This window comes from Microcebus murinus, chromosome 2, assembly GCF_040939455.1.
Source record: "Microcebus murinus isolate Inina chromosome 2, M.murinus_Inina_mat1.0, whole genome shotgun sequence".
Classification (NCBI taxonomy): domain Eukaryota; kingdom Metazoa; phylum Chordata; class Mammalia; order Primates; family Cheirogaleidae; genus Microcebus; species Microcebus murinus.
This window is the reverse complement of record NC_134105.1, coordinates 10,612,540-10,624,938: the sequence shown is the minus strand read 5'-3', so window position 1 is coordinate 10,624,938 and position 12,399 is coordinate 10,612,540. Positions and strand designations below refer to the sequence as shown.

General features: G+C 60.4%; 1 protein-coding gene across 1 annotated transcript in view; it reads right to left on the bottom strand.

Moving 5' to 3' along the window:
- Window positions 1–1,038: 1,038 nt before the first annotated feature.
- The window catches only part of PADI4 (peptidyl arginine deiminase 4), a 35,182-nt gene continuing 23,821 nt past the window's right edge, over window positions 1,039–12,399 (bottom strand). Inside the window, exons 10-16 of the mRNA XM_012763104.3 lie at window positions 11,211–11,318; window positions 6,149–6,303; window positions 4,984–5,128; window positions 4,641–4,743; window positions 3,826–3,893; window positions 3,480–3,608; window positions 1,039–1,527 (exon numbers count right to left, since the gene is read on the bottom strand). Of these exons, the coding sequence (XP_012618558.2) occupies window positions 1,294–1,527; window positions 3,480–3,608; window positions 3,826–3,893; window positions 4,641–4,743; window positions 4,984–5,128; window positions 6,149–6,303; window positions 11,211–11,318 (942 nt within the window). The 3' untranslated portion in view covers window positions 1,039–1,293. The remainder of the gene's footprint in view (window positions 1,528–3,479; window positions 3,609–3,825; window positions 3,894–4,640; window positions 4,744–4,983; window positions 5,129–6,148; window positions 6,304–11,210; window positions 11,319–12,399) is intronic.

Below are 12,399 nucleotides of genomic sequence, written 5' to 3'. Positions count from 1 at the left end.
CCCTTGTGACTTGTTGGTAGGATTGTAAAACGGTGCAACTGCTATGGAAAACAGCATGGAGGCTCCTGAAAAAAAATTAGAAATAGAACTACCTACCATAGGATCTAGCAATCCCCCTTCTACAAATATATCCAAAAGAATCAAAGCAAGGTCTCAAAGAGGGATGTGCATGCTCAAGTTCCTGGCAGCACTATTCTAATAGCCAAGGGATAGGAGCAACCTAAACGTTAATGAACAGGTCAACAGCCAGCTCTGTGGCTCACTCTCATAAGCCAGACCATGTCTCAAAACAGAGCAAAACAAAACAAAACAAAATTAGGAGGTACAAGGGCAGAGGCTTTTGATGTTCATCTTTGCCACCATCACATGTTCTCCATGGCTGTGTTAAAACAAACAGGATCTCTAGCATCTCAGACTGTTTGGAGCCAAGATCTAGTCTTCATTTCACAGATCTCAAGCCACCAAGTTTTATTTTCTAGAGAGGAATCTAAGTCCCTATGTCACAATCATGAAAGACAATATACAAAAAGAACACCAAGGAGATGAAGTACTTCATTCCACAAAGATCCATCAGTCTTAGTATATGCCATGCTCAGTTGTGGGTGGTTTTGTAAAAAAAATTAAAATTTTTTGTAGAGATGGGGTCTCTTGTGTTGCCTAGGCTGGACTCAAACTCCTGGCCTCAAAATGAACCTCCCGCCTTGGCCTCCCAAAGTGCTGGGATTACAGATGTGAGCCACAGCCCAGGCTGTAGGTGGCCTTAATGAGGGATGTGCCCACATTCCCAGGGGAAGTCAGCCCTTCCCTCCCCCCTCCTTCTCCTCCTCTTCCTGGAAAGGTTCCATGGGAAGATCAGGACCAAGTAGGATCATGCAAGATTTTATAGACCAAATGCATGCCTGGGAGCAAAAGGCACACACAGTTAACACTGGCCTCCGACACAGCCTGGTAGCTCTTTTGAGTTTGTAACAGTCAATTAAGCCATGACAAACGAGTCAATGAATGAACGAATGCTAGCCACAATATCTGGACCTCATGTACAAAGTGGTTACAAAAACTTTATTGCAGCTTCTCAGAGCAGAACTGAGTTTACAATGCTAGGACCCTCTTGGGATCCTAAGAGGGGGATCCCAGGAACAGGGGCATAGGAGAAGGAAGCAAGCCACTGCTGGGAGGGCTGGCCACCCGGGGGAGCCAACATGTCCCCAAGAGGCCTTGCTGTGCCACACTGCAGAGGACCGGCAACCTCTGGCCAGGAGGCTCCCGGGGGAGAAGATGCCAGGGGAGATGGGCTCAGGGCACCATGTTCCACCACTTGAAGGAGAAGGGCTGGCGGCGCACGTTGGTGCCGCAGTGCACCTCGCCGTGCAGCATGTGGTAGGGCCTGAAGTCGTCGATGAAGGTGCAGCAGAGGCCCAGCGGCTCCAGCAGGGACTGCATTTTCTCCTCCAGGCAGCAGCGGCCGTCGATGATGGGCCCGAAGGGCTTGGGGATGCCCAGGTACTTGCCCAGCACCAGCATGTTCACCTGCAGAGACACGAGGGGCCAGGTCAGTGGCTGCAGCGTGCAGCCTGTGTCCGTCCCAGCAGCCCCTCCCTGGACCTTCAGAAATAATAGCCCCACGTAAAGGATGAGGAAACTGAGGCTCAGGCAGTTTAAGCAGGCTGCCTAAAGACACCCAGCTATTCTAGGACTTGCACCCAAGTCTGTTAGACGCCAAGTCCATGCTCTTAACACGACACTCCCCTCCCCACCTGCCTCCTCCTTGTAAACTCTTCCTGTCACTCAAGGCCCAGCTCAAATGCCAGGCCCCCTGTGAAGCTGCCCACGAATCCCCAAACTCTGGCAGTCCCTTCTCCTCTGTGCTCACCAAACTCCTAGCACCATGCCTGGCACATCGTAGGCACTCATTGAACATCTGTCGAATGGATGAATAAATGACTGCCTCTGTAGTAGCACCTTCCGTATACGGTCACTTACGTAAATGATCCTGTCTCCTCCATTATATTGGTGGGTGGCTTGGCGAGGTGGGAAGATGAAGATTTGGACTGTAGGCTAATGTGGGTTTGAATCCCAGCTCTGCTACAGAGTAGCTGTGTGACCTTAGGCAAGTCACTTCACCTCTCTGAGCCACATCAGCAAAATGAGCCCAAATGCATGTTTCCATTGCTATGACAATCAGGTAAGCGCACAGCACTATCCTCCACGGCTCATGGGCCCTTGATGGGGCATCTCGTTCACTATTGTGGTCCAGATAAAGCCCGTGCCGAGTGCCTCGCACGGTTAACGTCTCTGCTGTTCCACACCCGCCCCAGTTCCCATAGCCAGCTCCTAGGAGAGAGCCGTGTCTCGTGCTCAGGCTCCCTCCTGGGGCCCGGAATGGTGCAGGCACAGGGTCAGCCCTCAGCCTCAGTGATCAGGAGATGCCTCCTCCCCTTGCGTGGGCATCAGCTCTCATGCCGTGAAGCCTGGCTTGGCTCAGCCGGAGAGCAAATGAAATGTCGGGGCTAAGGAATTTTATTCAAGAGGCAAGAGGGAGGTGCCCCCTGTCTTCTTTTGGCCAAGGAACCCTTTATTCTAAAAAAAATCTTATGTAGAACCCAATCCATAAAACAGAGAAAACTTGAACCACAGGATTTGAGGCTCTGCCTTGGAACCCGAGGGCCCTAGGGAACCCAGTTTGAAAACTACCATGCTAGGGACTGCTGGCTCCTCCCTGAGCTGTGACCTCCAGTCCAGGGCTCCTCCAGAGGGAGCGTGCGGCTGAGGGGCCCCAGTAAAGCCGGGTGAGGTATCTGCCTGGACCTTGGGTGCTAACGCCACACAGCTATGGAGGAGCGGAGCTGGGACCCAGGCCCACACTGGCCTGCAGTCCAAGTCCTCGTCTCCCACCTCGCCAGGGCCCCCGCCAATACAAGCACCCACGAGAGGGGGTAACCGGGCACAGGATGGAAACCTACGGCAGATGACATCAAGATAGCGCTTGGGGGGGGTCACAGTTAAAAGTTCAGGACAAAAGTGGGATCACCCTGGAGTCCACGCTTGGGAAGGGTGAATCCCACCGAGCCAGGCAGTGCCGGCCTCTGGGGCCCCCAGTCGGAGGCAGCGCCCCCACGTGCATTCCCTTCAAGGCGCTTAACGCGACCCCCACCTGTCCCAGCTCCCCCTGCAGGGAGGCCGCCAGGCGGCAGTGCGGCGTGGTGGTTAGAGCCCCGGTTCTGCAGCCACGGCCCAGGCTTTGAGGCCAAGCGGCGAAGCCCACCTCTGGCCAGCTGTGTGTTCTCGTGCCAGAGAACCCCCTCTCTGCGTCTCGTCGCCAAGCGCAGCTGAGCAGGTCTCTGGCCGCGGGTTTTGGCGAGGAGATGCCGGCAGGTGCTCTGCGAGCCGTGAGAGCCCCTGGGCCGCCCCACATCCCCGGGCGCCTCTCAGGCTGGGGTGTCAAGGCTGTCTGCAGAGCAGGGCCGCAGCCACCTCCTCACCATGTTTGGGAAAAAGGCCTCGGCCTTGTGGGACTCCTTGAGTTTGAAGAGCTGGGGCACGTCCACGATGTCGCGCTCCGCCAGGCCCAGCTCCCGCTTCAGCACCTCCCGGTTCCAGTCGATGCAGCTCTGGGGGCAGGAGAGGCGCGGGGTGGGGGCTGCTGGGCCAGGGCACAGCGCGGCCCCTGGCCCAGGGAAGGGCCCGGGGCAGCGCCAGGAAGCAGCGAGGGCGTTTCCAGCAGGCAGCGCGGAGGGCCCTGGCTGGTGCCTCTAATCCCGGGCAAGGCGGCTGGGACGGGGTGTCGGGTCTGCCCGCGTGGGGTGTCCCGGGCAGCAGGGCTGGTACCTGCACATACGAGTTATGCTCTCTCAACGTCTTGTTTGACAGAATGTTCTTTATTTTCTGTTTTTTTTCTGTTAGGGAGAAAAGGGCAGAAAAAAAGGCAAGTGAACTCAGAGGTCGATTTCCCCTCTTCTTAGCAGGTGCTGTGGGGACTCAGTGCCCCCATCTGTCAAATGGGGGCGGTATCATTCCTAACATACAGGTGTTTGTGAGCATCCGTGGGGCCAATACCTTTAATAAAATATTGTAGCGGGGCAAGTTCTCATTAAAAATGTTCTCACCCCCTTAAATTCTCTGATCTCCAAAGAGAGCCCACTGAAAGAAGAAACTGGTCTGCGCAAGCCCTCCAGGCCACGCGACGCGCCACACAGGTAGACGGAAACTGAGCCGTGGAGGCTTCTGCACCCAGGAGCCTGGCCACGTCTCTGGGCTTTACGGGGAGAGCAATATTGTCTTCTGTGCTCCGGCCAGACCGAGCCTTTCCCAGGGCCTTTTGCTCTTCTCCTGCCTCGAGCCCTCTGCCCCTTGCCCTCACCCGCTGCCCCGCTGCCTGGCCGGCTCCTGCTCACCTGCATGCTCCCGCCTGGCCTTTGCCTCCCCCAGGAAGCCTTCCCTGAGCTGCACCCAGACAGCCCCAACGCCCTTGTGTCATAGCTGTGAGCCCAGAGGGCAGCGAGTTATCCGCCCTGTTCACGGAGTAGCCCCAGCGCACAGTAGGTGCTCAGGAGGCATCTGTTGCCTGGAGGGGCCCGTCTGGCGATGGGAGACCACATGGTGGCAGAGGAAGGTGCCCAGACAGAACGAGGCAGGCCGCTTACTGCTGAGTCCTTCGAACAGCAGGGCGTTCCCGTGGCCCTCCTGCTGCAGCTCCTGGAACAGTTTGTAGCAGGCCCTGGGGCTGGCCAGGAGCAGCCGGAAGCCCTGGAGGCAGAAACACTGGGGTCAGAGGTCAGCTTTGCCCTGGGGCTCCCAAGAAGGGGGACCCTGCTGAGGATGGAAGGCATGGGGACCTGGACCCTGGCTGGCTTCCTCCTCCAACCCCACTCATGGGGTGAGGGGAAAATAGAGCCAGGCAGGTAAGGTGGGCCCCAGGCAGAGAGCAGAGCTGTGCCTGCAGCCCAGCAAGGGGCGCGGCCTCCTTCCGCGGCCCCCAGACCGCACCTTCCCGTCGGCTGCCGGCACGAAGCTCAGGAACTCGTCCACGTGGCCCACGGACAGCCAGTCCGAGTAGAGTTTCACCGGGGCCTGCACCCGCTGGGCGCCGAGGAAGTCCTGCAGGGCCTGGTGCATCTCTCGGCTCCTGTCGCTGCCGAGGCAGGGTTCAAGGGGTGTCACTGGGCGGAGGGGGCAACAGGGAGGTCTCTGGGGGACTGGGGGCTTGGCAAAGGGGTCAGGGTTCTCCTTCAGCTGGGAAGGGATTCAGGAGCCTGGAATGCCTTTATTATATCCCCTTCGTTTGAGAAATTTAGGAATTGCCATTCCAGTTTTACTGGGGAGAAACTGAGGCACAGAGTCACTAGGGCAAATAAGGCCAGAGCTTGGCACTGCCTGTTGAATTAGACTAGATGCTGGTGTTATGGATAAACATGGGGTTGGAGCCAACACAACCTGCGTTGTTGTTCCTTGTTAGCCATGTGGCCTTGGGGACATCCCTTCACCTGCCTGAGCCTCAGTTTTTTCCTACAAGGCCCCTTGTGATGTAGCCCCTTGCTCTCTCTCTCTCTCTCTCTCTCTTGCTCAATCTGTTCCAGCCGCCCTGGCCTTCTAGAACACACAAGCTCACTCCTGCCACAGGGCCTTTGCACGTGGCTCTTCCATCCGCCAGAACTCTCTGGGCCAGATCTCCATGCGGCTGAGCCCTTCTTGTTATCAGGCCTCAGCTCAAAAGCCCCTTCCCCAGAGCGGCCCTCCCTGGGCCTTAGAGTTCCAATTCCTCCTCTGCCCCCTCTTTCTGGTTTTCTTCACTTATTTATAATCACCTCGTCTGTTTACATTCCCATCATCTGTCGCCCCCACTAGTGTAATGGCAGGCACTGGTCTTTCATGTTCACAGATGCATTCCCAGCTCCCCGCACATAGCAGGTGCTCAGTTCATATCCATCAAACGAAAGAGTGTGAATGGCAGAGCTAGAATTCGAACTCGGGTCTCTTGTCTCTGAAGCCCACATTCCTTGCCTTGCACGTTGATTTCGTCTCGCACTCCCTGAAGCTCGCTGAGCCCTCTTGGGCTGGGAGGCGGGCGGTAGGGGAGGCTTCCACTCTGGCTTCTGCTTTTCTGCGATGTCCCCGAGTCCTGGCCGCCCCTGCCCGCCCCACCCCTCCTTACCTGGGGTAACTGCTGCTCCCGAAGAGAATCCTGCCCAGCGGGTACTCCTTCTCCCCGACCGCGACCGGGGGGCTCACTTCCAGGTTCCCAAAGGAGTCGAGCCCCGTGACCTCCCCTGTCTGGGGTCCTCGGGTCACGTATCCAAAATCTGGACCCTGAGATGGGAGAGGCAGGTGCTGAGAGTTACAGGAATTAGTGCCCGCGTGAGAGGGTCGGCCCAAGTGTAAAGAGGAAGGAATTAGCTGTCAGCCGCGGGTGCGTGGCGGCTGCTCTTAGTACTTGTGGAATGCTGAATCAGCTCGATGGCAAGTAAAGGGCCCGGCGTGTGGGGTGGCCCGGCGTGTGTTGCGACACTAACTCATGCCATCTGCTTGGTGGACCTTAGCTTGGGCATAGTAACGAATCCGCAGAGTGTCATTTTCATCCTCATTTTGCAGATGAAGAAACTAAGCTCAGAGTGGTGATGAGGCATCATTAGGTTCCAGGACAGTCCATGGAAGGGCTCGGACTTGGGCTGTCTCCACCGCCTGCGCCCCGGTCCACACGGCGCTGCACCTCGACCTCAGCTGGGACGAGCTTCCCGGAGAGGCCGTGACTCGCCCCCCCCCCCCAGCCCCGGGGTGTGCGCGGGAGGAGCGGGCGACACATCTCTCAGCCCCCGAGTGACGTTCTGCAGCTGCTGCAACAAATTGCCGCGACCTGGTGGCGTGAAATGGCACACGTTTATGCTCGTGAAGTGCTGGAGGCCGGAGGTCTGGAATTGGCGTCTGTGGGCGAGAGCCAAGGAGTGCCAGGGCTGGGAGCTCCCCGAGGCGTGGAGGGAGGAACCTGTTTCCTCGCCTCTCTCAGCTTCTCCCAGCCACTGGCCGGCGGGCGGGCGGCCTCCTCCTCCGTCCAACACCCCTCCAATCTCCGCTTCCATCGTCAAGCCCCTCCCGCCGCTCCGGCCCCCCCTCTGTGGGGAGGGCATGATGTTATAGAATCCACCGGCATGATCCAGGCCACGTCCCATCACCAGATCCCCAACTTAATCACACCCGCGAAGTCCCTTCTGTCCTGTAAGGAAGCATGGTGCTCCCAGGACCCGGGTGTGGAGGGGCCGTTATCCCGTCTCCCCGAGGCCCCCAGGACAGGCTGCGGCTCTGGATCTGGCCTTCCGCGCACAGACGGTCTGTGCCTGGGGCTTTGTGGGGGCCGCAGGCTCCCTGGGAGCAGGTTCCAAATTGTGTCCCGGGTGGGAGCTTCTAGGAAGCCGGGTCGTCTCAAAGAAGTCTGCGATTCCATGAATTTAAAAACCACATTTCCAATGATTCTCCCTCCTTTCTCTCTAGAACCCAAGCCGACCTGCCTTCTACCCACTGCCTATGGAAACTTATTTTGAGACGGAATCTTGCTCTGTTGCTCAGGTTGGAGTGCCGTGGCGTCAGCCTAGCTCACAGCAACCTCAAACTCCTGGGCTCAAGCGATCCTCTGGCCTCAGCCTCCTGAGTAGCCAGAACTATAGCTGTGCACCACCATGCCTGGCTGATTTTTCTTTTAGTAGAGACGGGGGTCTCGCTCTTGCTCAGGCTGGTCTCGAACTCCTGAGCTCAAGCAATCCTCCTGCCTTGGCCTCCCAGAGTGCTAGGATTACAGCCGTGGGCCACTGCGCCTGGCCTCAAAACTTCTCGTCCAGGTCCCCCCAAACACGCAGCTAAGCCCAGTGGCGTGGCCGGGCCCCGCCTGCCCCCAGCAGCCTGTGAGTCAGCTGGCCGTGCCCCGCATTCTGCACTTGGCTTTTGGGACGGCGGGTGCCCTGGGTTCACCTCCCACCTCGCTCGCCCCCTGGTGGACTCCCCGAGGCTGACTGCACCTCGGGGAGCTGACCACACTCAGGTCTCTCTCTCCAGTCCTTCCTTTCCTCCCGGACGTCAGACACATCCGCACTTGCCTGGCTTCCTTCCCGCTTGGATGTGGACCAGGTATCTCCCACTCGCCCCAGACAGAACCTCCATCTGCCCCTCCCCCCACCAGCCCGTCCGCCTCCCACTGCCCCCCCCCTCAGGGGATGGCACCTGCCACGCAGAGGTCACGGCCTTGACGTCGCCTGTGGCTTGTCTCTGTCCCGGTGGTCAGGAAACCCTGCTGGCTCCGCCCTCCAGACACGCCCAGAATCTGACGGCTTCTCCCTCCTCCCCCCACGCCCGTCCGTGCCCCAGCCTGGTCCCTCACTGCTCGCCCTCCCTGCCCTCGTCCTTGCCCTGCTATCCAGTCTCTCTTACAATGCATGTCAGATCCCACACGGGAGGCCTGACGGTGGCCAAGATGCCCGCATGGTCTGCTCCTAACCCCGTGCTGCCCCTGTCACCTCTCTGGCTGCCTTCCCCACCCTCTCTGTTGGTGCACTCTGCTCCGCCCTTTCCAGCCCCTGCTGCTCCCTGAACACAGCAGGCACGCTCCTGCCTCAGGGCCTTTGCACTGGCTGTTCCCTCTGCCTAGAACACTCTTCCCCCAACGTCCACATGGCCAACTCCCTGGCCTCCTAGTCAGCTTCTGACTGAGGCCCACCCTGACCCCTCTAATGACCACCACAGACCAATCCCCCTGCCCACCGCACCCCTGTGACCACCGCAGACCAAACCCCCTGCCCACCGCACCCCTGTGACCACCACAGACCAATCCCCCTGCCCACTGCACCCCTGTGCACTGTGGGCCTCGATTCCGCTCTACTCTGTTTCCCCTGTAGGTCTTGCCACCACCTTCCAATGCCGCGAGTAACTCCTTGGCTGCATTTTTCGTCTGCCGTCTGCCTCCCTGGACCAGAGTCACCTCCGTGAGGGCAGGGGCCTTGGCGCTGCTCACGGGTGTATCCCACGCGCCTAGATCAGGGCCCGGCGCCGAACGTTGGATGAACGGGATAAACTCACGCCATCAGTGGCCTGGCTGTGGCCGAGAGAATGGGCCGGTACGCAGGCTCCACGCCTGGACTTCCGAGGGCAGATGGAGGGGAGTCCACCGTCCGCAGAAGGGGCTCCCCGGGCGGGCCGTGCAGGGAGCTCTCAGGCGCCGAGTGCCGCCGAGGCCAGGCACGAAGTTGGAGAGGCGTCGGAGAGGCGTCGCTTTTTCCGTTTTCCTCCAGTCTTTCGGGTGCCTCAAAAATCGAAGTCCCGGAGCGACGCCGGCACGTCCAGAACACCCGCTGCTTTCTTGCTGCAACCGCCAGCGCATCTGGCTTTCGTGGCGATATTTCCCTTCAAGTCTGGTGGACGCCGCGGTCGCCCTGCCCGTGGGAAGCTGCCTTCTCTCTTCTGCAGTTTCCCACGTGCAGGGGCGACATGAAAGTTGCCGGCCCCGTCGTGCAGAGCGGACGCCCACCGTGGGCGAAGTCCCGCGCCCGCCGCCCCAGGCTCCGTGCGCGCTCGGCGGCCCGAGGTCCTGCGCGGCCGGCAGGGCAGGCAGGCGATGGGGAGGAGGTGAGCAGGTCAGTGATTTTTAGCAAATGCTCCGGAAGAACCTGACATCGCGCGCTGTGGTCGGGAGGGCTGGGCTGGGGCTCGCCAGGGGGCGTGGATGCCGACGCCTGCAGGCCGAGCAGCTGCCGCCCCGGGAGCAGGGAAGAGCACGCCGGGCAGAGGGAACAGCACTCGCCAAGGCTGTGGGGCGGGGAGAGTTTGGGCAAATTTGAAGAACGGGAAGGAGCCCCGTGGATGTGGGGCCGGGAACGGGACGGCAGAGAGCGGCCCACGATGATGATGGGGAAGCGGGCGGTGACGAGTGTGACTTTTACTCTAATTCTTTCCATTCTGAGTGATTTGGGTCAGAAAAAGGGGCTGTGCTCAGCCTGGCACGCCGCGTGCGGCCTGCCTCCGCCCGAGCTTGTCTGTGGGGCAGGAGGGGACGCGGGCTGAGGCGTCTGTCTGGGCGGCAGGACCGTGGCACCAGAGATCTGGCCCTTGCCGTGCTTTCGGAGCATGAAAGGCGGAGACGCGGCCCCATCAAGGCAGGACTGACACTGGAGGCGAGCGCAGTCCCAGCAGCGGCTCCTGGGGTCAGGGCTCACTTGCCCCGCGGCCGGGCAGGCGCCGCGCACCCAGCGGCATCTCTGCGTCTCCGCTGCTCAGCGCGGGGCCTGGCCGGGAGCAAGTGGGGCTCCCGAGAAGCTGCTGAGTCAACCTGGGTGTCCTCCCAAGGCCTCCTGTGCGGGCGGGCCGCGTCCCTTCCCTGGGGACACAGGTGCTCGTCGGAAAGCCGCCGTCCTGGGAAACCTCGTGCCCCACACTCCTTCCTTCCTTTTCCCTGGGCACGCCAAGGGGCTGCTGGAGCTCTTCCCGGGAAAGCCGGGGTCGGGGTAGGGAAGAGCGTGCTCACCCAGCCAGGCTGAGCTGGTTCGAATTCCAGCTTCTCCACTCTGAGCCTCAGTTTCTTCATCTATAAAATGGGCCTACTGGTAGCACCTTCATGACAGGTTGTCAAATTAAGTGAGTCAGTGCACGTAAAGAACTTAGCACTGAGTGACACGGAATGCATGCTCAGTAAATGCAGCTGTTATTATTATTATTCTGTGCTGAGTCTGCAGCCACCTGCCGGGTTAGTCACGCACGACTCACCAATATGTCACTTTCCACCCCCACATGGAGCGACTTTGGCTGATAAAAGCCACACCCAGGAAATGACCACTGATCCTGAAACCCTCCCATGTCCCAGATGGAGCCTCTGAAGGCCAAACTCCACCCAAAAGACACAGCGACCCACTGGGCGTCCAGAAAGGTCCCAGCCCTGGCCCCACCCCACTCCGCCACACGGGCATCCTCAGCAGCAGGAGGGTGCCCGCGCCTGACCTACCTCCCAGCAGGGTTATCTTGAGGACAACTGAGCTCGCAGGTGACAAGGGCTTTGGGAAACCATCAGTCAGATCTTATCACGGTAATGACAAAAATAACAAGCCCCGCCTGCAGGATCCCGCTTCCGCAAGCATTCCGCCTGCGGAGCCGGGCTACCCGCAGGGGTGGGGCGGTGTGTGTGGGGACCACACACAGGAAGGAGGGGTTTCGGCAGCTGCACCCCTCCCTGCCCACGCAGGTACCAGCACGGATTTGACGGGGAACTCCTTCAGGCCTCTGTTCCTCGGGGAGTCGAAGACCACGGGCAGCGTCTTGTGCGGGGCTTGGACGTAGCCGATCTCCATCTCGTCCTGCGCGGCGAGCGGAAAGGGCGCTGTTGCGCGTGCCGCCCGGGGCGGCCCAGCGCTGAGATGGGGGCGTGTGGGACCGGCCCGCTCTCCCCCTTGCTTGGGTCAAGCGCACATTCCCTGAGAGGCCTGGCCCCAGACAAGGCAGAGCTCGTGGCCCTGCGTCTGCCCAGCGCAGGCTGTGGGTCCGCCGGTGCCCTGTCCCCACTCCTGGTGCCGCCTGCGCTGGTACTGGGGACCCCCCGGACCCCATGCTCGAGAACACCGTTCCTCGAGGGGAGAGGACCAGGGTCCAGGCCGTGAGCACCCCGTGTTAGGAGGTGACGGGGAGAGGGGTCTGTGGGGACACAGGGCCTGGAGGACGGGGAGTGTGACCCTCTGGCCTCCTCCCCGCGGGGGGCAGGTCAGGCCCCGCCTGGCCCAGGGCTGGGGCGGGGCGTGCAGGGAGGTTTCAGAGATGCATCTGGTGCGAGTCCCGCCCCCGGGCTGTGTATTCTAGTGGGCAGATGCGATGTTGGACAGAATCACCGCGTAGATCACGGTTAGGCCGAACCAGATGGAACTGCCAAGCTGGCAGGTCGGAAATGGTGCGTGTCGGCGATGACACTCAGTTCAACCTTAACCGCCAAGACGGAATGATGAGACAGGAAGATGTTACCTGGGGGTGGGAAGTCCCGCTGCGGGACTGGGGAAACTTCTGGGGGCTGTTGGGACTCCCTGGGCATGACGAGGGGGGGAGGCCAGGCCAGGAGACGCCACAGCAGGGCCAAGGCGTGGGGCGAGCAGGGTGGGCGGCAGAGTCCCAAGAGGCAAAGCAGGGCGTGCCAAGGGCGGCCAGTCCAGCCCACCAGCTGCCCACTGGCACCGCCCAGTGCGGGCACTGAGCTGCGTGAGACCCACCGGTCTCGGTCTGTGGGGCACTCGTGGTGTGGTGGGGGGACTGGCACAGAGACAGAGAATGGCAGGAGAGTGCTGCGGCGTGGTGGCAGGCTGGCCCCCGGAGGGAGGCAGCCGGTTGGGAGGGCCCTGCACGCAGGCCGGGCAGGAGCAGGTGGGAGCCATGGAAAGCACAGGAGGAGGGGAG